The sequence below is a fragment of the Protopterus annectens genome, chromosome 12.part0 (genome assembly GCF_019279795.1).
Source record: "Protopterus annectens isolate FY-2018-M chromosome 12.part0, PAN1.0, whole genome shotgun sequence".
NCBI lineage: Eukaryota > Metazoa > Chordata > Ceratodontiformes > Protopteridae > Protopterus > Protopterus annectens.
Genome location: NC_056746.1, coordinates 208,855,570 through 208,879,668, shown reverse-complemented (window position 1 = coordinate 208,879,668; position 24,099 = coordinate 208,855,570). Strand labels below are relative to the sequence as shown.

Sequence of the window (24,099 nt, the reverse complement as noted above, 5' to 3'; positions counted from 1 at the left end):
CTAAGATGAAGGAATACTTCAAATGAGATTTTTCCCAAATGTCAGAAACTCAAAAACGGTACTTTGAATTGCTGCAGGTTGAATCACTCTTCCCATCTGCCATTCCCCCTGTGATCCCTGCATACCTTGATGCAATTGCTTCATGCTCAAAGAACCCTAACTCCCAGCCACCTGCTCCAGAGACCAGACCATTTCTATAAAATGCACGAGGTCCACAAATTCCTGGTAAAGCTACCTTTGGACACTGCTGTCATAGCTGTGGCCCCAGATGGACAATCTAGGTTGCTCCTTCCTCTTCTCTGTTGCCTTCTGATAAAGACAGTAAATTTTTAGATAGGCTGGGCAAGAAAATGTATAGCTCCTCCACTCTGGCTTTCAGAGCTATTAACTATCAAACTCATATGGTTAAATTTGCCTTGGATTTGGTTTCCTAAGCAAGTACACTTCTCCGCTCCCTGCCTGATTCCCCTAACAAAACTGAAGTAGCATCTAAGCTATCCATGAAATCCCAGATGGCCAGACACTCTATAAGAAGCAGTTATGATGCAGCAGAAGCCTCTGCTAGATCAGCTGCGACTGCATCACTTATGCATAGATGCTCCTGGCTTAGACTCCAACCTCTGCCAGAGGATTTTAAGTCAAAAATCGTAGATGCCCCTATTGACAATAACCTCCTATTTGGAAAGAAATCTGCAGAGTATTTTAAAAATCTGCAGGAGAAAAGCAAAGAGTTGCAGGACATTATACACCTGCTGGTCTCACCCATACCCAAGTTCTACAGAAACTATCCTGCCAAGACATCCTATGTTAGAAGGGCTCCTTCTCCAGCCTCCCCTTTCTCTAGTAGGCATAGGAAAGGGACTAGGAGACAACCTTCTTTAAGGACTACCTCTTTTCAACTAGCCCAAAACAGTCCTTTCAGGACAGAAATAATGGCAACAATGCACGACTGCCTTGCCCTACTCCCCCTGTCTTCCCGTCTCTCTCACTGTCTGCCCCTCTGGAAAGAAATCACCTCAGACAACTGGGTGCTGGCAATAGTGGAAAACTGATATTTCCTTTCCTGGCAGAAAAAAAAACAACCCTCAGGGCATTCCTTTTCCACCCAAAAATCAACTCAACCTAATTCCACACTTTAACCAGAACCTATGGGCTCAAAGCACCATAGAACCCGTCCCATTAGGGCAAGAAGGAAAAGGTTTCTAATCCAGACTTTTCCTAGTTCCAAAAAAGGATGGACCATGGAGACCAATCCTGGACTTCCTAAATCTTTATCTAAAAGTCTCCTTTTTCAGAATGCTCTCTCTTCAGACCCTACTTCCACTACTGCCACCAGAAGCTTTTGTGGCCACTTTGGATCTGAAGGAGGCTTACCTCAACATCCCCATACACCCAAACCACAGGAAATACTTAACTGTTTGTTGGGCCCTGCTCTCATTTTCAATTTACTGCCTTGCCCTTTGGTTTGCCCACTGCACCAAGGATTTTCACAAAATGCCTAGCTCCCGCCATAGCATTCTGCAGGACCAAGGGCATACAGATCTATCCATACATGGATGATATCCTCATTCTAGCAGAACAGGAAGAGATACTCATGAAGAATCTCCAGTTCTCCATGTCCGTGCTTCAGGGACTAGGTTTCAGTCTCTGAACCTTCCCAAATCATCCCTATTCCTAGAACATGACAAGGTCCTCCTATGGTGCAGGATCCAGACAAACCTAATGAAGGCATTTTTACCACAATAAAAAGTAATCTCCCTGACAAATCATTTCCAGGACCTTCTCCACACAGACTAGTTGTGAGCAAGACAGTTGTCTCCTGGGTCTTATGGTAGCCACCATCCCCATGCTTCCCTTAGCCAGGATGCACATGAGGAAACTTTAGTGGTATTTAAAGAACGTATGGTCCCAGCACAGCCATCCTTAAAACTCCCGAATACCCTTCCTTGTCTACAAACAGAACTAAGGTGGTGGATACAACAAATTCAAAGGAATCCAGGGCTTCTTGTCCTCACACACATGCATCTGATCTGATCTGGACTGGGGGGCTACTATGAGGGGACTCGAGGTACAAGCACCTTGGCAGGCATCCCTCCTAAGAAAGCATATCAATATCAGGGAAATGACAGCAGATCTATTAGCCCTGAAGGCCTTTCTCCCTATCTTTCAGCCAGGCCCGCTGCTAATCTTCATAAACAACTCCACTGCCATGTGGTACATCAACAAATGGGGGGCCAGGTCTTACCTCCTGTGTAGGCTGGCAATGCAAATTTGGGAATTAGCCTTACAGAACAACTTTATCCCTACAGGCAACATACATCCCTTCCCAGGACAACCTGCAAGCTGATGTCCTAAGCAGATCATTCTCCCTACATCACGAGTGGATGTTACACAGGGAAGTTTTCCTAGACATTGTCCACCGATGGGGTACCCCTCAAGTAGATCTGATGTTCATCGTGTTACCCTACTGCAGTCATCACACTTGGGTTATCCTGTCATCAGGCTGTCCCGCAGTCGGCCGGATTTCCAAAGTCTTGGTCCGACGTCTGTTGTTGTCGCCTCATCCCTGACGTCAGTGCGCCAGGGGTACATATACTGCAACAGACACCATTTTCCTCAGTCTTTCTTGCCGCGCGGTGCCCGAAGCAGAAGCAGTTCGCAAGTGCCGGTCGGCCGACTCCTGGGATTGTCGAATTCGAATTTCAGACCGAAGTCTTCTATAAAGCTAAGTACCCCGATGGGGAAACTTTTCTTGCCTCAGACCGATGTCAGAAAAAGTTAACAATTGTATTTCTTGTGGGAAGCAAATGCCTCATAGGGATTTTCATTCTTATTGCATACCTTGCCTAGGCCCTGATCATGACGTCACTTCTTGTCGTTTTTGTGCTAGGTTTAATAAGCGTACTATTAAAAGGCGATTTGATTTCGCACAACACTTTTTTGGTAGAAAATTTAACTATAACATGCCGTCGGAGCTACCGACTACCGGCGTGCACAAAAAACGCAGGGACAAGGACCGACAGCCAAGACCTAAACCCGATTCCGAGGCCTCTGTTGATCCGGTCTCCGGTTATCAGTGAGGCTCCGACGCAGCCCCTGACTACCACAGTCCTGAAACCCAAGACCGCTACGGATATTTTGACGGAATGTACTAGGCCGACGCAGCCTTTTACTTCAGGCCCTTCCGCCGATATACCTTCTAAGGACGTCAGTGCTTCGGAAACGCCATCGGTTTGTGAGGGCGTTTTTAGACCAACTCTCACAGTCAAAACGTTTACTAAGTCTAAGACGACTCCTAAAGCTAAAAAGACTACACTTCAGTCTCCTGTTCAAGGCCTAAGAAACAGATGCTCAAAATGGCTGAAGATTTGATTTCTCTTATCAGGGGTTCACAGCCTCCTCCTGACAAAAGGCCTAGACAAGAGGAAGATTCTGCTTCTTCTGAGCAACTGTCTATTTCTTCGGATTCCTCTGAAGACCAAGACTATTCCTACTCTCCTTATGAAGATTCTGATGCTGAGGACTCTATTCCCTCAGCTTCCCTTCATGAAGACTACTCTTTTGGGGAAACTTTACACACTATGAGGGAACATTTCCACTGGGAAGGTCAGGATTTCTCTGATTCCAAGAAAAGGTTCAGAGAGTTTCTTTTACTCCCCCAACACAGACCTCTAGCCATCCCACCTGTTTTGGATATTGTGGATGATGTCTATTTAGAATCCAGTTTCAACCCAGACTCTCTACCTCCTGCTCCGGCTAAGCCTGACAGATACTACAGAGTACCTGATTCCCACAAATTTCTTTACAAAAGCCCAGTAGCTGACCCAGAGACTATCTCCCAGGGTCCCAAGGGGGCTAAGGCTTCCATGGCTAAAAACCCAGTACCTTCTGAGAGGGACTCAAGAGCACTAGACAGGTGGGGGAAAAAGGTTTACACCTCAGCCACATTAGCTATGAGAGCACTAAATTGTCAATTTCATATGCTCAAGTATCAACAGTTTCTAATCTCTCAGTTAAAACAAAAGATAACCTCCCTTCCCCAACAATCTGAATTGAAAGAAGTATAGGATTTGTTGCACGCCACCGAGCAGGTGGGCAAACATATCTTACAATGTGGGTTTGATTCTTTGGAGGCCTCCTGCAGAGCAGCTGTCACTGGATCAGTTATACGCAGGCATGCCTGGTTAAAGGAACAAAGTCTACCTGATCATGTCAAAGCAAAACTACTGGATGCACCTTTACAGCAGGATGTTCTTTTTGGAGTTAAAGCAGAAGAAGTGCTAAAGAAAAAGGAAGATAAGGCGAAATCAATGCAGACAGTCAAAGATTTCCTACAGGTACAACCCCCTCGCTTCAGCAGAAACTGGCCAACAAAAAATTGGTCCTTTCCAGCCACTGACAGACCTCAGAAGGGTAAATAAAGGCGCCCAAGGAGCGGAGGATAACCACAAGCCCAGTATAAACCTCGCCAATGGGGCACTCCAACCCAGAAAGGAGGAGAAGACAGGTCTCAACCCACCAGAAGGCAAACTCAATGACTTGCACCTCAACTGGCCAAACAGAGCTCTTTTGTTAGCCCCCTTGGGAGGAAAACTAGCACTTTTTGCAGACAACTGGCACATGGTCACAAAGGACAAATGGGTCCTAGACATAATTTTACGAGGATACAGATTCCACTTTCACACCTTGCCAATGAAAAGAGGAATGCCAAACCTGCCACTAAAAAAGGGCAGAGGCTCAAAAACAAACTACAGCTCTCATGGCCATGAGAGCCATTCATCGGGTACTGATTCAAGAGCAAGGCCAAGGATTTTACTCAAGGCTCTTTCTAGTACCCAGAAAGGACAATGCTTGGAGACCAATTCTGGATTTTTCAATTCTAAACACTTACCTACAAGTCCCAAAATTCAAGATGCTAACACTCCAGCAGCTACTTCCCATGTTGGGCAAGGGAAGCATGGCTGGTAACGTTGGACCTCAAGTAGGCATACCTGCATGTCCCGATGAGACAAAGTTGCAGAAGATACCTCAGTTTCATTGCAGGTTCAACCCATTACCAATTCTCTGCACTGCCCTTTGGCTTATCTACTGCGCCCAGAGTTTTCACAAAATGCTTGGCACCAGTAATTGCATACTGCAGACAAAGAGGAATTCAAATATATCCATACCTGGATGACTGCCTCATCCAAGCAGAAAGAAAAGACATTCTCTTACATCATCTGGCTTTTGTGAAGCATCTACTAAATTGTCTGGGGTACACAGTAAACGAAAAGAAGTCAAAACTAGCACCCTCACAAAAAAATGACATTCCTGGGTGCCAGCTTGGACACAACGGCCCAGAAGGCTTATCTTACACCAGACAAGCAACTACAACTGACTCTCTATTTCAAGGCAATGGCAACAAAGACCCAATTAACTGCAAGAAAAATTCTGCAGGCTTTGGGCTTCATGGCATCTTGCATTCTGATACCATTTGCAAAACTGCATGTGAGGAAATTACAGTGGTACCTAAAAAGTGTATGGTCTCAACACAGCCACAGCTTGGACACAATGATATATCTCATTCCCTGCCTACAACAGGAATTTCTATGGTGGGCACAGGCATGTCACCTCAACAAGGGTCAGCCTTTCACCTTGCCCCCAACCAGGCAAACTATCACAACAGACGCCTCAGACTATGCCTGGGGGGCACACATGGCAGGACAATGCATTCAAGGCCTATGGACTGCAGAACAAAGAAAACTGCACATAAATCAAAAAGAGATGCTAGCTGTACAGAAAGCTCTGACAGCCTTCAAGGATCTTCTACATCCAGGACAACTTGCAATAAAGACGGACAACACCACAGTAATGTGGTACATAAACAAACAAGGGGGCACACATTCCTACCCTCTTTGCAGGCAAGCAATAATCTTATGGAACACAGCTCTGGCCTACCAAGTCCAGTTACAAGCTCAATTCCTGCCAGGACAGAAAAACACATTGGCAGACGACCTAAGCAGAAACATCAAAGATCCCCACAGTGGAAGCTAGACCCACAAATATTTACAATGATAACTCAAAAATGGGGCCTACCAAATATAGATCTGTTTGCCAGTCCTCAAAACTACCAACTGACAAAATTTTGTACAAGGACATTCCACCATCAAGCTTGGAAAGTGGACGCTCTCTCCTTCAGCTGGAAAAACCTGACAGCATATGCCTTTCCTCCATTACCTCTTCTCACAAAGGTTCTTTTGAAGGTCAAAAAGGAGAAACATCGACTGATTCTCATAGCCCCAGACTGGCCACTCCAGCACTGGTACCCGCTATTGAAGAATATGGCTCACAGCCCACCATGGATATTGCCTCAAATACCTCATTTGCTCACGCAGCAAAACAAACAGATTCTACACAGCCAGCTAAAAACCTTAAACCTGGCTGCACGGCGAATCTTTTAAACATCCAACCAGCCCCTCTTTCACAAGCAGTTCTGGATGTTATTCTGGAAGCCAGGAGGCCAAGCACCAGGAAGGCTTACTCGGACAAATGGAAAAGATTTTCTGCCTGGAACCAAGCTAAAGGCCAAGACACAACTCAGCCTCATATGCCTCGCATTCTGCAGTATTTAGCAGAGATGTTGCACAAAGGACTTTCCTTCTCCTCTATTAAAATCCATGCTTCAGCTATTTCAGCTCACTACGACACAAATCCACCTTTATTTTCACATCCTCTTCTAAAGCAGTTCCTCAGAGGGGCAAAAAACATTAGACCACCTAGAAGAGCTCCTACACCAACTTGGGATCTCAACTTTGTTCTGGAAAAATTAACGTTACCTCCCTTTGAACCAGCTTTCTCTGCAGACCTTCAGTTCCTATCTTGGAAGACTGCCCTGCTCCTGGCAATAACTTCTGCTAGGAGAGTCTCAGAATTACAGGCACTAATGGCAGCGGAACCTTTCCTCATTTTCCATCAAGACAGAGTTTCTCTATGAAATAATCCTTCCTTCATGCCTAAGGTGGTTTCCAGTGTAGCTTTAAATCAAACCATCCATCTACCCACCTTCTTCCCCAATCCACAGAACAAAGGTGAGAGACTCTTGCATTCCTTGGACATTTACAGGCAGCTTCGTTACTACTTGGACAAAACTAAGGCTTTCAGAAAAACTGACCAGCTCTTTGTATCCTATGCTACAGCATCTCGAGGGAGGGCTATATCCAAACAAACCGTTTCTAAATGGATAGGCCATTGCATACGGTTCTGTTATACCCATCATGGGAAACCAGTTGCTACTACCATTAGATCCCACTCTACCAGGGCAACAGCTACCTCTACAGCCTTTCTCAGAGGGGTCCCTACCAAGGAAATTTTAGAAGCTGCAACTTGGAGTTCAGTACACACCTTCACCAAACACGATCACCTACCTCTTTATTCTAAGTCCAGGGCAGGCTTCACCACTGCAGTTCTGCAGGGCCTCATTGCCTCCACTAACCCTCTATGATACCTCCACCCTACCTTCGCTTTGGGACTCAACCCACGTGTGATGACTGCAGCAGAGTAACACGATGAACATAGTACAGTTTTGTACCTACCATAAATGTAGATATTCGAGTGTTCACCCTGCTGCTGTCCAGGTTACCCTCCCTCCAACCCCTCTGATCTTTTGGCTAAATCTCTGCTATGCCTTACTGATGTATTTGCTTATAGCTGAAGGGATTTTGTGTTTGTACAGTGTTGACACCATTTGGTACTAATTTTGATCACCTTTTTGGGGCACCTGACATCTGGGGCAAGAAAAACTGAAGAAAATGGCGTTGGTTGCAGTATATGTACCCCTGGCGCACTGACATCAGGGATGAGGCAACAACAACCGACGTCGGACCAAGACTTTGGAAATCCGGCCGACTGCGGGACCGCCTGATGACAGGATAACCCAAGTGTGATGACTGCAGCAGGGTGAACACTCTAACATCTACATTTATGGTAGGTACAAAACTGTACTTTTGCTTCCCCCCTGAACAGACAACTGGCAAAAATCTGTACCAAACACCATGGAAGGGACAGTTTCTGTATGCCTTTCCACCCTTCCCTCTCATTCAAAAACTCCTCCTGACTGTCAGGAGAGACTTGCCAAAAATCTGTGACTTCCCTACTGGCCAAGGCAGCATTGGTTCCCCCTTCTACAGTTCACTTGCCAAGGGCAATCACCTCAAGTTACCTCACAAGGTGGACCTACTCACACAATAGAAGGGAACTCTCACACCTAGAGATGCTGAACTTAACTCTCTGGGTGATAAACTTTTAGTACCCTTCAGATAGTGCTACACAGAGGATGTGCTATCTATCCTGCAGGAGGCCAGGAAACCTAATACAAGGGGATCCTACATTTCTAAATGGCAGAGATTCTCTGTATGGTGTTTCCAAAGACATAAGGACCCCCCTTTTTAGCAGATGTCCCTTTAGTCTTAGCTTGTGTGTGAAGTGATTAAAGCAGACCTTCCGTACTCTTCTGTTAAAGTACACCTCTCCGCTATCTCTGCCTGCCTACCCCTGGAACCTCCTTTACTCTCCAGGTTGGATGTAAAATTGTTCTTAAAAGAGGTCTTGTACATAAGACCTCCCAGAAAGCCTACTCCACCACTCTGGGACATGAACTATATCTTTGAGAAACTTGCGCTACCTCCATTCAAACCTGCCACTTCTGCATCACTGCAGATGTGCACATGGAAAACAGTCTTGCTGGTATCCCTCACTTCTGCAAGAAGGGTGTCAGAGCTTCAGGCACTCATGGCATGCCCACCTTTACACTATCTTTCATAAAGACAAGGTGACCCTGTGCACCAATCCCTCCTTCATGCCCAAAGTGGGCAACAAACTTTCACTAAACCAAGCCATTCACTTACCAAGTTTTTTCTCCTCTCCTCAGAATGACAGTGAGAAAATACTACACTCCCTGGACGTTCACAGGCAATTAAGATTTTATGTGGACAAAACCAAGGCCATCATAAAATCAGACCAACTCTGTTTCCTTCCATCCTGTAGCCCTGGGTAAGGCATTCTCCAAACAGACTATTTCCTGTTGGATCAGAAATGCCATTTCTTTATGCTACTCATACCATGAAAGGCCCTGAATCAGGAGATCAGGGCTCATTCCACTAGAGCAGTAGCTTCTTCCAAAGCCTTCTCAAAGGCTTGCACACTGCTACCATCCTTGAAGCAGTCACCTGGTCCACTGTGCATACCTTCACCAAACATTACAAACTGGACCATATCTTCAGAGCCAAAGCAGGTTTTGCTAGGGAAATCCTGCAAGGATTTCTGGAATCCGCTACCTCTTCCTCAGCTGTGGTACTCTCCCACAGTATGAATACTGCAACATGAGAATAGAAGGACACAGAATAGTTATGTAAAATGTTACCATAACCATAGAGTTTTGCATTTCTCTGTTTCGTCTTGCATTTTCTCTGCTTTGCCCATTGGTCTCTACTGCCCCAAGGTTCTTTACCAAATGCCTTGCTCTTGTGATTGCCTTAAACAGGGTAAGGAAGAAGAGGCCCTCTCTTCTTGCTCAGAGATGTCTATTTCCTGTGCTTCACAAATAGTCTCACCCCTGGAATATTCTCCAGATGAGGATTCTGTTGAAGGAGACTCTCTCCTCCAGAGGGCATTACATTTGGTGAAACCATCACTAAGATGAAGGAATACTTCAAATGGGATTTTTCCCAAATGTCAGAAACTCAAAAACGGTACTTTGAATTGCTGCAGGTTGAATCACTCTCCCCATCTGCCATTCCCCCTGTAATCCCTGCATACCTTGATGCATTTGCTTCATGCTCAAAGAACCCTAACTCCCAGCCACCTGCTCCAGAGACCAGACCATTTCTATAAAATGCACGAGGTCCACAAATTCCTGGTAAAGCTACCTTTGGACGCTGTTGTCATAGCTGTGGCCCCAGATGGACAATCCAGGTTGCTCCTTCCTCTTCTCTGTTGCCTTCTGATAAAGACAGTAAATTTATAGATAGGCTGGGCAAGAAAACGTATAGCTCCTCCACTCTGGCTTTCAGAGCTATTAACTATCAAACTCATGTGGTTAAATTTGCCTTGGACTTGGTTTCCTAAGCAAAGTACACTTCTCTGCTCCCTGCCTGATTCCCCTAACAAAACTGAAGTAGCATCTAAGCTATCCATGGCATCCCAGGTGGCCAGACACACTATAAGACGCAGTTATAAAGCAGCAGAAGCCTCTGCTGCAACTGCATCACTTATGCATAGATGCTCCTGGCTTAGACTCCAACCTCTGGATATAAATTTTTCCTTATCTGGATGACCTACTCATTCAGGCTTCCTCTCTAGAGACCCTTCTTCAGCACCTCCCCTATGCTATTTGTCTCTATTTGCTATTTGCAAAACTAGGGTTTACAATTACTTTCCAAAACTCCTTCCTGACTCCTCCTTAGGATCATGTGTTTCTCTGGTGCAGGCTGCAGACCATTCCTGTGCTGTCATCCTGGATGCCTCCCAAGGCTTTGACTGTCTTTTTTTCAAACCCTTCTTCCTCGGGTCTCTGTTGCAGCCAAGGAGTTTCTAAGGGCTCTAAGGTACATGGCTCCCACCATTCATATGCCTCCTCTAGCCAGGCTTCATATGAGAAGCTGCAATGGTTCCTAGTCAGTATGGCTTCAACATTTTCATCCTTTGGCCTTTCTAGTTCCTCCTCTTCCGCGCCTCAAGCTAGAGCTTCAGTAGTGGATTCATCAACTCTTTCTCAACCCAAGGCTTCCTTTTCAATCCCAGTCCCTTCTCAGGAACTCATATCTGACACCTCAGATGCAGGGTGGGGGGCTTCTTTCAGCCCTCTAAAGGTTCAAGGCCTTTGATCCCTTTGTCCGAGGGTGAACCACATCAACATCAAAGAGATGAGAACTCTTCTTGCTCTCCAGACAATTCCGGACTCTCCCTTCCAGGGCCTCTCAAAATCTTTACAGACAATACCCTAGTGATGTGGTACATCAGCAAGCAAGGGGGGACATGGTACTACCTCTTATGCAGACTGGCTGTTCTGGTCTGGGATGTGGCTGTCAAGTATCAGGTGATTCTTCAGGCTGTTTATATTCCTTCAGAACAAAACCTAGTGGCAGACTCTTTGAGCAGGTCCACAACAGACTCACAAATGGATGCTTCACAGAGATGTTTCTGGACATGTCCACCTGTGGGGTACTCCTTAGCTAGATCTTTTTTGCCTTCCCTCTAAGCACACCCCTTCCTCTCTTTTGCAGCAGGTCCCATGTTGTCTGGCTTGGAAGGTGGACAATACACACTCTTTCTTGGAATGGGATGTTTCTTTATGCCTTCCCACCCCTTCTTCTCATATCTAGGGTCCTGTTCAAGATAGAGTAGGACTCTCCCAAAATCTTGTTGGTGACTCCCTTTGGACCCAGACAGCATTGGTTCCCTCCTCTTCTACAACTAGCCAAGGGAATCACTGCAAGTTGCCTCACAGGATAGACCTATTCGCACAAAGCAAGAGGTCTCTCATCTATCCTCATTTGTTCACTCTTCACCTGACATTGTGGGTGATAGGGTTTTGATCCCTTTTAGGCACCATTTTTCTGAGGATGTGTTTCAGATTCTGCAAGAAGCTAGGAAACCCACTACCAGGAAATCTTTGTCCAAATGGAAGAGATTTTCTGTTTTGGTGTTTTGCTTGTAACCTGGATCCTCTTTCTATGCAAGTTCCTTTGGTTCTCTCATATTTGTGTGAATTGTTCCATAGAAGGTTGGCATACTGTTCAGTGAAAGCCCACCTTTCAGTTATTTCTGCTAGTCTGCCTTTGACTTCTAGATTTGAGGTCAAACAATTTCTTAAAGGTGTCCTTCATATTAAGCCTCCCAGGAGCCTATCCCTTCTTCCTGGGACCCTAATTTTTCTTCTTGAAAAATTGACTCAGGCTCCTTTTGAACCTGCAGTTTCAGCATCTTTATAGCATTGTATTTGGAAGGTTATTCTACTTTTGGCCCTTACTTTGGCTAAAAGGATATCTGAGCTTCAAGCCCGTATGGCTGTCCCTCCTTTATTTTCCTAGAGATAGTTTCTCTTCGTACTAATCCTTCCTTTATGCCCAAGATGGTTAATGAGTTGTCTCTTAATCAGTCTATTCATTTGCCCACTTTTTTCCCTTTCTCTGCAGTCTGCTAATGGGACGGTTCTTCACACCTTAGATTTACATTGACAGCTCTGATATTATTTAGATAAAACTAAAGTCATTTGTAAGTCTGAGCAGCTTTTTGTTTCCTTTCATCCTAGATCTCTAGGTTTGGCTGTTTCTAAGCAAACTATTTCTTCTTGTATCTCTAAGGCCATTTCCTTTTGTTACTCTCTTCATGAGAAAAGCCTTTCTACTTTTGTTAAGACTCCTCCTACCAAGGCTATGGCTTTCTGGTGATTTTTTTCAAGGGATTGGATACCAATTCCATCCTTGAGACACCTCCTTGGACTTCTGTGCATACGTTTACTAAACCTTACAAGCTGGAAGTGGTTTCCAGGGCTAGATCCTGATTTGCCAGGGCTATCCTGCATGACTTTCTTGAAGGCCTTCATCCTCCCAGTTTTCTTCAGCTTTTATATTCTCCCTTGAGTAAGGAATACTGCAACAGTAACATGGAAGGATGTAGTACAGTTTTGTAAAATCTTACCATAACAGTACATGTCCTTCCCTTCACTCTTATGGTATTCCCTCCCTCCCTCTTCCCCAATTTCTTTACTCCTTTTTCTTTTCTCTTTCTGGGTGCACATGTTCCTTCTCTGCTCCTTGGACTGCTGTTCCTCTAGGGGCTTTTAACTTCTATGGTAGGTACGTCCATCATCTTTAGGTCCTACAGTGTGATCAGGGAGCATATGTGTGACTTATGTACTAGTAATCCTAAGGATTTTATAAGCTAGCCGGACTCCAAGCTACCCTTGGCAGAGAATCCCTTGAGTAAGAAATATTGCATCTGTGAAGGGAAGGACAGCAACTGTTTTGATTTTTCATCTTAATCTGTTCACAAAACAAATTTCTGGATAGTCACAGTTCAGTCCATTCTACCCTTTCTAAAAAGGACGACTGGATGTGCTCTGTAGATTTGCAGGATGCCGACTTATCCTATCAAGACAGCGAGGCAGTCCAGGAGATTTCTCAGTTTCCAGCTGACAGCCAGTCACCTACAATTCATCCTTGTTTATACTGATTATTAAATATTTTCTTGTTTAATAAACAGGCAAACTGAGTACTTTGGGGAACTAAGGAAATTATAGGTAGGGGAAACTCAATCTGAGGTACTTTTGGGGGAACAAAGGAAATTATAGGTAGGGGAGGAGTCGGGGCCCTGAATCTACAGCTTTTAAAAGGTGCCGAGGCATAGTCTACGTGATCTGTTCTGCTTTTGATTTTATTTCCTTTTTGCCTTAACAGGCAACTTTTGAATCATCAGACAACACACACAAGCATGCATTTCTAGAGCATTTTAACCCTTTCCCTTCTATCTTTTATTGACTTTTTAGAAATATTTTTCTCTCCAAACGTATTACATAAAATTATTCATAATATTCTGAAATTAAGAGCAGTAAAATTATGAATAGATTGAAGTATTAGGTCTGAATGTTTAAATAGACATTTGTATATTATGTTTCCTTTTGACCTTCCATATATTTTAAATTCGTAAAGGAAGAAAAACTTTTTCAAATTATAACAGTTTTTAAACATTTTTTTAGAGATTTTTTATGGTGAGAGACAGAACAACACTGAAGAATTGTTCTTTTGTATGTTATTTTAATAATTTACCACCAGAGGGCATAGTTACTTCTTCTACACATTTTTTATATATCCCTTATATTCCTTCAGAATATATGAAAGGCTTATATTTTAAATGTTATTATCATTCTACATTTAATGTGTAATAATTGCTACAATGGCAATCTAAAATCAAAGTATGTTTCAACAATGAACTTTTTAACAGAATGTTTTTTAAAATGGTTTTAAATGTTTTATATTTAAATGCTATTGTTTAACAATTTACTAGTTGTTCTAATTGATTGTTAGAGTGTTTATCTGAAGAAGTCAGTTACATTTTATCTGTACAGTCCTTTCATTCATAATATTCTCTTACCATTTTTTTCTTGGAATCAATAAGCTCAATGTACACTTATCAAATCTATTTTTCTCCCATAATTCTTTATACATCTCAGAATTCTTCCTCCTCTCATTTATTTTTTAAAAATCCAAAATAAATTTAAAGACCCGATCTGTACAGTCAATCCAAGTCTAATGTCTTCACAATATAAAACTTCCCTTCTCACAAAATTTAAATTAGACCCCCATATAAGATTTTTTTTAACTGCAAAAGGATACATATACCCAATGTAAACCATAAGAATGAATCAAGCATATTTTTTTCTCAAAAGATTAGCCAAAAATTTCCAAATGTTTTGTTTCTGCCATTTTCAGCCCACATATATCTATTTTACCAACATTTTAAACCTAACAAACTAACCTCAACCTTCTGAAAATAAATATTTTAGATCTTGACGATATCACCAAATCCCATAGTTTTATTTTTGTTAATCTTCTAACCTACTTTCCTAATACATTATTCAATTTCACCCATAACCTCTTTTATCCATCACCTACTATTAGGTATAACTAAGTCTGCCTGTGCCATATTTAAAGGAATTTTAACTCTATAACAAATCTGTACAAACCCTTCATACATTCTTTTGCATTTTCTTATCACAGCATTTGTGAATAAAACACAACTCAAAGGCCTTGTTTTAATGCCTCACATAAGCTTAATCAATTCCCCAAATAACCTTTTAATCAAAAGTCTTATTAAATGAATTCTCATATGCAGATTTACCAAACTCTCGTGTATCCCTATTTGAAGCATGATATTAAACATTTGCATTTGACAATTACCATCACAGACTCCCCGTATCACAAGTTATAACCTTTGCTTCACTTCATTTAAAATACTACCTATAATATTTTTAACAAGAATCCTTGTTTCTCTCCCTTTTTCCCCATATATACCATCTAAATTATTCATCATGATCTTCCCAATTAATTTTTGAATATAATCAAATTTTATAGCCAACATTTTAATGTCTGCCATCATCGTTATTAAAAAATAAATAAATAAATCAATAACATCCTCTCGTATCTTATTTATACAGTCTGAACCAATAATTCAAAATTTGAACAAAGCATTTTTTCTTTCACCTATTCTTTTATAAAAATCATACCTTCATCAGGACAAAGCGTACTTGGCTTTTGAATTATAGTATATTATTCAATACTCTAAAATCTATCATTTTAACCACTAAGTTGCTTTGATCACTTTTAACATATTTTAAAACATTTTTAACTTCTTCCAAAATCTCCTTTATTTCACATTTTTTATCTCCACTCCTAGAGTGAATAGAAGTAAATCTGCCATTCTTTTTTAATATTTTCCCAAAAAAAGGCAAAACTACTTCAGCTTTTCCTTGAACAGATTTGTCTGTAAAATGTTTTAATTTTCAATAAATTCTTCGCATTTATTTTTTTTTAATTTTCCATAATCTTTTACATTCTCAAATATTCTTTAATACTTTTCTGTATGTATTACTACCCACCATTGCCCCAATAAATCATAAAATAGTCATAAGTGCAATGATCTTCCCATAGTTTATTCATCTAGGTCTTAAATGCCTCTTCCTCTTCTACATCTCCCATTAATACTTTAATATCCTTACCATCTTCAATATGTCCTTCATCAGTAGCAGACCTTGAACTTGTAGCTTAATGATCTGAAAGAAAAAAATTCATATCCATTGCAATTTTTTTAACCAGGCCTTCAGAAGAAAAGATGTTTTTAAATTTCTAACATTACTTCTAACATATGTGAATTCTGTTTTAACCTAACTGCAGCTGACCCTGTATAATCATTTGCTTACAGGTTCTAACATTTTTACCCATTTTCTCACAAGACTTTCTTGTCAAGTCCCATTCATAATTGTTGTTTTTTTTTTTTTTTTATATATATATCAAAAATACCTTAATTTCCTAAAAAAGCTTTTCTTAAGTTGGGTAGATGCATACATGCCCATTAACCTCCATGCACAACATCTCTACCTAGAATTATTGCAACAGTGTGTAATATTTTATTACTTTCCTTCTTGACAAAAAAAAAATGCAATTCCGGAACGCAAATCTCCCCCAAAACTCCATCTACTCTCCCTATCCTAAATTACTTCAGATTTGTTTTTCTTTCACTACTTAATTTCCTAACGTCCTGCAAACACACAAAACACACAACATTGCAATCCTGTTTTGATGCCATTTAAGTACACACAATCTCCTGTATCACTTGAACTTTAAAGAAGAACTTTAATACTACCCCCCCTTTTTTTTTCAGAAGCCTCCTTTCTTTTAGGGGCCCTTTTAGCAGTCAACCCTGTATCCATTTCTTCTTTTTCCTTATTGTAGCTTTCCCCTTCTTCAGTATATAATAATTCAAACTGATTTTGTACTTCAACGTTGTATATTAAATCCCCACCAACCTCATCCCCTTCTCTCATTTTCATAATGGTGTTTGCCACCATCAAACTCATTAGTATCACTTATGCCACTCCATAACATTTTCATCAGTTTCCATATTTTTATTTGTCTTCTCACAATTGAACCAAAAATGATCCATTGTACCACGCCTTATACACACTTTTTTTTTTTTTTTTACAGTTATTGGGCATGCGCACACATTTTCCTCTTCTCACATCCTTAACAAAACTGCAGTAAAACCATGTTCGGGCTGTCTCCAGTATCTCAGCATTCCTTTTTTTTTTCCAGTTACAGAAATAACACTAGGTAAATGACAAATATGTCCCTCTCTGCAATCAAGATGCACGTCAATTCCCCATACCCCATTCCATAAACCCATTTCATTGTACATTTTTATCATTATTAACTTGTTTGCTTTTAGTAATCAAGACCCCTTTAATTTCTTCCATAGTTGTTTCAGAAGTTCTGAACTGCATCTTTCTTTTAAGAATAATGTCAAATCCTTAACTAAGAATTTTCCATGGTGAACAAAATGATAATACGCATCCAAAAACCTTTCAGCTAACTCAAAAGATTCAAAGGTTATTTTTCAAAACATCTCTAACCCAATATAAATAAATTTCTGAACATCTTTATGCCTGATAGTCTTGGACTCCATTTGAATTGCAAGCCACTGCTTAGTAAACAAAATGTTCTTGACTTGATCAGTCTTTCTGTTAATTTTATGTATAGCAACAGTAGCATACATTTTCTTTGTATCTTTGCTACCATTACTCACATTCATCTGTTCAGCATAATTTTCCCATAACTCCTGAACAAGAAAATCCAAATCCTTTTGCACTATTTTGATTTGCATCATTTAAGACTGCATGACTGAGACAGAAAAACTACTTTCAAAAATCTCTAACTAAGAAACCGTGACATCCAAACCTCCTTCTTGCACATGGGTAACTTGAAAATACATTAATCCAAGTTCCACACTACTTGTACCATCCTCTTTCACATCATAAATATCAGCATTATTGCAAACAAAACTTAAATCCTGCGCTACATACCACGCAATTCTTGTAAAAGTTGAATAGCCAAGGTACCAAGTTGGTGAATAAGTGTTAGCTTGCTGAGCAGTTTGGATATTTTTGTTTTTGCTTGTGATTTGGTCAACTTGTATCTACCATGTTGAACCAAACCATCCAGTTGGCTGTATTCTACCATAAGCCTTAAAGCAAAGGAAAATTTAACTGCACCTGATGGCCATGCACAGATAGGTACTCCACTAGAGCAGCTTTTATTACATCTGCCTATTTTAGAAATGTGTCCACAGATCATACTTGTGAAGCATCCACCTAGACCTCAATCTGTGTCATGTTTTTGTGCTAAAAATTGAATATAAGAGAAGAGAAGGTTTAGTTGTGACAGCCCTACAAGGGTGATTGGGTATCCCTAGGTCTGTGATTAGAGTATGTACTTCTTTTAGTTTTTTATTGCAGCAGTAATTTTGATGAATGCAGTAGTTTTGAATGTATTCACCATAAGAACAGAATTCTATTGCAGGGATAACTGCTGCATTGTAGACTGCTTCCCACAAACCCCAGTGGTCTTCCATATCCTCCTTATTGTCAGCAATCCAGACATTGGAAAGATAGAGGGCAATAACCTATCTAATATAAGCTAGTCTTCCCCCCACACTTGCACATTTTATGGAAGACTACAGTAATATAGCTTGAACAAGGAGAGCCCCCACCTCATAGCCAGCCTGTTCATCCAATAAAAAAAAGAACTAAAGATGACAGGTTGTTCTCCTGTTCATACTTTCATATCAAACCCCTTACTGAAATCTGTTCCAGTTACTGTTAACTTTGTTTCCTCTGTTTCCCTCATATCTCCTTCATTCATTACCTGAGGCCACCAAATTTTTGATGGGTACCCCAGATGTAACCCTCTACCACATGAATCTTACTCCTTCAGATGTAAAGACCTTAGCTATAGATGCCCCCCCACCCACACAACCAAAAGGAATAGCAGAGAAGTAAGGGTGGTCATACCCCCAACCAGCTGGGATTTTTTTTTGGTAGGCTTGCCCATGGTGACTGGTGTACCTCCTTAGCGTATACAGCCTGAAATTAGTCTGTGAGCATCCCACCCCCTGTCTCCTGCAACACTAGCCTGAACCTTCCCATATGCATAGCCTGGTCTTCATCAGGGCTTCAAAGAATGACCTAGCAATCCATCCAGCATGATGCCCCATCCCTCCTACCAAAAAAAAGGCAAGCATTGAAAGCCTTCTCGTTTCTATATTTACCCAAGCAAAGCTCCTAAATAATCTGAACAGTTCATTGTCAAGTCACCCGAGTCATTGTTTAGGGCTTTATCTTGCTAGTGCCTCGGAGGATTTCAAGGTGCCCGGAGTTCATAAAATTGCTGAAACTTGCCTTTAGTTAGTTGGTTGTTTTGCAGTGTTTCGTTTTTAATGTGGTTTTATCCCTGTATACCAGTAGAGTTGGCTGAACATCTACTGTTATGATGAATATGCACAAATTCTTGGGTATGGCTGCTGTAGAAGTGAAGCTGAACTCCTTTCATCTATATGAAGAAATTTATTTGTATGAAGAAATATAATTTCTTTTTTTATGTATTTTTAAGGTTAATAGCTCACAATCACAGTGCCTTAATGGAGCTATGTGGCTCAAAGAACAGAGGATTGTGCTTAGTGGCACTGGTTGTTTGAGTTTGCTCACCAACGTCTGCTTGAAAACAGTATAAGCATTCATGGGGAGTAATGCATGGTCTGCTGTTTTAAACTGACCAGCATGAAGACATGATAGGCAGGATAAAACCCTCATGTTCACTGCTATAGCTGACCAGCCATTGAAGGCCTACTGTTATGGTAAGTGAATTTTATATGCAACTGTATGAGTTTCCCAGTATACAGGTGTAACCTGAAGAGTATTTCAGAGCTAGGTCTGCAGCTTCACAACCCAACTTCTTAACTACTGTGTTTTCTGCTTTCATAGAGTAAAAATATGACTTCAAAACCTGTTTCATTTCTCAGATGCCAGCTGTAGTGGACTATGTCGATGTGCTGCTGAAATTCACTCCAGTAGAAAGGAGAACTGCCCAGCTGTGTTACTATATCGCTGAGCTGTCTTTACTGGACACGAGCCTATCTGTGTATTCTCCATCTCAAATAGCTGCTGCTTCTCTCTTGCTTGCCAAGATACTCCATAGACAAGGTAAGGGCAGGTTTAAGTTTGGCATAAAAACTCTTGGGTATGTTCATTTAAAAAAATGTTTGGGTATTTCCTTCCAAAAATAGTGTCATCCTGATGTTTTCTTTGGTTTACCAGTAGAAACAGAAGCAAGTCTGATGGTGGTTTGTGGAATGGTTCTGCATAAATATATTGTGCACACATTTCCACTTGGGCACAGTGACATTTGTAATGGATCTTTTTAATCAAACTAATAATGCACTGGTCTTTTCAGTCCCACCCTAAGCTAGAGGTATAAAGACATGATGCAGCAAAGGATGACGCACCAAAGCCTGGTTTTAATGTCTGTTGTAAGTACAGAAAAATATATGGAACAAGTGGAATACAGAAGAGATGATACAAAAGCTGGACAGATAAGATTTTTTATGTTCTACAGTTTGTAGTAAACAGTATTTCACTCCGTTTTATAAACAAGCTAAGGATTTCCTAGAGAACCATTCCAATTTGCAGTCATTTTGAAGGTACACACAAGAATTGCATTGCACTTGAACGCCACCTAAGGTATTCAGCGATGCACATCAGTATTTCTGAATTTGTAATTTTCAAGTGCGAGAAAATGTGTGCTTTTACTTTCATAATCCCAGTGAATAATAATGCTGTAGTCCGAGATAATAAGCTGGGGGTGGTAAAATGAACCTATTCATCTAAATCCATAGGCCATTCTTCACACCACCGTTTGCTGTAGGTGACTGAAAATAAGTTGTCTTGTTTTTCCCTAGTACAGTTTGTGACGCCTGTGCACTGGCCCAGCAGGAGCCTCAATCCTCACCACTAGCACTAGTGAGGGGCATGCACATTGGGAAGGATAACAAGTACACACACAGTGATGTACAGTTTCCCTTAAGAGCACACAGAGGTCATGGTCAGTATGGGGCTGGTTTTCTCCCTTTCTTCCCAGATCCCTAATAAGACTCCCCACTGGCACAGCTATAGGGTACAGGTCTCAGCCTAGTGGTCAAGCTAAAACCTCCAGCACCCTCTCTGTCCAACCAGTACTTCATGTTGCTGACAGACGCACACTTTGAGATATGAGTTGTATGCAAACACACAGACACTCCTGGGGAAGGCTGGCACAGGTTCTCCAGCTATGTCCCCTTCTCTGCCAGACTATAAGGTAGAAATCACTGCCACCAACCACTATCCACTACTAATAAGCTCCTTACCAAAGGGTGTCCAGTTTTACTATGTAATATTATTATCCAATTAGTAAGTATGATGAACAGCAAGGCTTATTGGAGTGTCTTGGACAGTATCACTAAGTACATGCAATGTACTCTAGAGCTTAAATTATCTCTACACAAAACAGCCACAGTTGAAAAGTTTAAAAATATTTAATAATAAATGATAAAAACACAAGACAAATCTCCTCAATTCAACACAGTGCTAGTCAAGAGTTCAGAGCTCTCAGGAAAATACTTAAAATAATTCTGTAGAATAGTCTGACATAAATATAGAAAGCAGCTGGTCTAATATTACTATTTTCTATCTATTTCTAAGAGAAACCATGTTTTAAATAATTTGCATACATATGGAGCAAAGTACTGATGAGTTGATGTGTTCAGGTTCAGACAAAATCCAAAATGCTCTAATTCTCTCTGAGAAAGTCTTAAATTGATAATACATCACTGCTGACTCATTTTAGATTACATCATTCTTGACACTTCTCTGGTTTAATTTCCCAGGCCAACAGAAACTAACAGTTCTTTGATCTTGCACCTGGTCAGGAAGCCACAGCAATAAAAGATATTATACATGTAAAATCTAGCAATTAACTCTGGTCTCAAAACAGTCGAAAGAATATGCTGGTCCAGGTATCATGGCTCTGAGTTTGAGATCGAACAGTCATACAATGCTTGACTTACCAGCTTTCTTCCAGCAGAGTGCACTGTGGTTACATTTTTGAAGCTCAGTACAACATATAGTTTAATCATAACATATAGTTCTTTTATATTTGTAAAACCAGCCTGTGGATTATATTAATATTTACAAATCACACAGAATTATTTGCAAGATTCTATCTGGCTGGCCTGGCAACCTTTCAGTTTTTCACACAGCTCATCTTGAAATTTGCAGCTGCGATTTATGCATTCATACACCCAGCCCTCCCTGCCTTTGGCTGTCATGGTATTTCTGGATGGAGTTAAGATGCATGCAATCCAGGAGCTTGTCATTTCTCTTTTGCAGCTGTTTCCACAGTTAGCTGCTCCTCCTAATTTATGGTGCTTTATTTTTCTGGGAGTTTCCCTTTGTGTTCTGTTCACCTATCAACAGTTATGCACCTGAATTTCAATTGATTTTAACCATTTGGGCTCATGTCACATTTTTGTCTACAGTTTAAATAGGTTGCCAGATAGGCAGACCACCATAATGTTTTTGTTGAGTGGGAATGTCTGTGTCTGCTATTGTATGCAAGAGGTACTTGGAGAAAAGCTTCAAGTTTTGTACACTTGATAAGTGAAACAATGACTTGTACCGTGTTAATAACATAGTAAGTCAAACATGCAGGCAAAGTAGGCTTGGTTAGTCCATTGGGCAGCTGCATGTAGTTGTATAGCAGCTTGCTTAAGAAAGCATATGTACATGCAAGAAAGGTAAATAAGATACTAAAATACAAGACTACTTAGAAATATTTGTGAACTTAAGGCTGAAAATGTGTAGAAGTGGAGAATTAAGTTGTGTGAGGTTAAGGAGCTTATATGCAGGTATGTGAGCTATTAGGGAACAGCAGTGAAAGTACTGGCAAGTGTGAGGCAGTAAATAATTTAAAAAACTGTCAGTTTGAGTGTAGAAAATCAAGGACAGTCTTCCCAGGCAGTATGACTATCTGCCGGTTTAGGCTTCCCCCATCCCCCACTCTGACAACCTATCTGTATTTCTTTGATTTCAACTTCTCTTTTGGCGTCAGATATACTTAAGAGTGCAACTAATCCAGCAAGGGTACACTGAGCAGTGAGAATCCCTTTCTCGTTTTCAGGAGATTCTTTTGCCCAGGGAGCCAGATTGCTCTTTCCTCCTATTCCGTGCAACATGTTATCTCGGGGCATATTATAACCAGTGCCTCTCAATCTAGGCAAAGGTGGTTATTCAAGGATTTTTCTTGTTCTCAAACCAGAAGGATCCTGGAGGCCAGTACTAGATCTTTCTGCTCTGTCTCCATTTCAAGATTACCAAGTTCAAGATATTATGACTTCAAAATCTTGTACCTTTAATCCCAAGTCTAGTTTTTATGACAAAGCTGAATCAAAAAATCCTGTTGCCAAACATTTAATTTAAGATTTGCTGTCTTTTAGCTTTCTTTCAGTTCTCTGTTTTTTCCTTTTGGATCTCCACTACACTAAAGGTATTTGCAATGTGTTTGGCCCTAGTCGTTGCTTACTGCAGATTCCAAGGTATATAGATTTTTCACTATTTAGATTGCCTTACCAGTGCAGACGTTTTCCTGCTGTCAAGAGTAACAATTATGCAGAAGTTTCTTTTCAGTCTGGTTATTTGAAATCTTTTTCAAGTTGTATTCTGCGGTGGTGCAGCGGTAGAGTTGTTGCCTCACAGCAACAAGTTCTCCCATTCAATTCTTGGCTGGAGTGCAGGGTGTGCCTTCTGTGTGGAGTCTGCATGTCCTCCTTGCGGTTGGGTGAGCATTCGAAAGACATGTGCAAATGGGTGTGCCTTAGTTGAAGGTTGACCGTTGAGCTGGCACCTCGGCATTCGTGAAAATCTACTGCCAATCATTAGCGGACCGGAGTTCCACTGTGGCGGCCCCTAACTGGGAAAAGCTGAAAGAACAACATCTCAAGTTGACAGAGGCAGCCTATAAATGATTGACCACCCATGCCCAAGCCTATATATACACCTTACAGTAACAATAGAGCATCAAAACATGTCTGATGCATTTTGGAAGCGAGACCAAGCATGTAAAGGTCCTCTGTGTTTGTTGGCCTAGCAATCACCTATGAATCTAAGCTTTTTTGGATCATGTAGACAGAAACACAAATGTCAAGGAGATGTTTGCAGTTACCATGCTTTGAAGGTCTTGAATTGTCTCTGGTCACCAGGACCTATTCTAGTGTACACACAGTACCACAGTGATATAGTACATACACAAGGGGGTACCAGACTCTACCCTCTTACAAGACTGGTTTTGAGACTATGGGAGATAACAGTTCAATTCATACATTCTGTCAGAGCAAAATTTTATTGCAGACAAGCTCAGCAGGACCAGGATATACCCCCATGTATTGAAAGTTCATCCTGGGTTTTTCCAAAATCTGATAATCAAT

General features: G+C 41.2%; 1 protein-coding gene across 1 annotated transcript in view; it reads left to right on the top strand.

Moving 5' to 3' along the window:
- Positions 1–24,099, top strand: part of CCNF (cyclin F) — a gene marked incomplete in the record, with an annotated part of 700,297 nt that overhangs the window by 359,476 nt on the left and 316,722 nt on the right. The window contains 1 exon segment of the mRNA XM_044089259.1: positions 19,606–19,786. Within this exon segment, the coding sequence (XP_043945194.1) occupies positions 19,606–19,786 (181 nt within the window).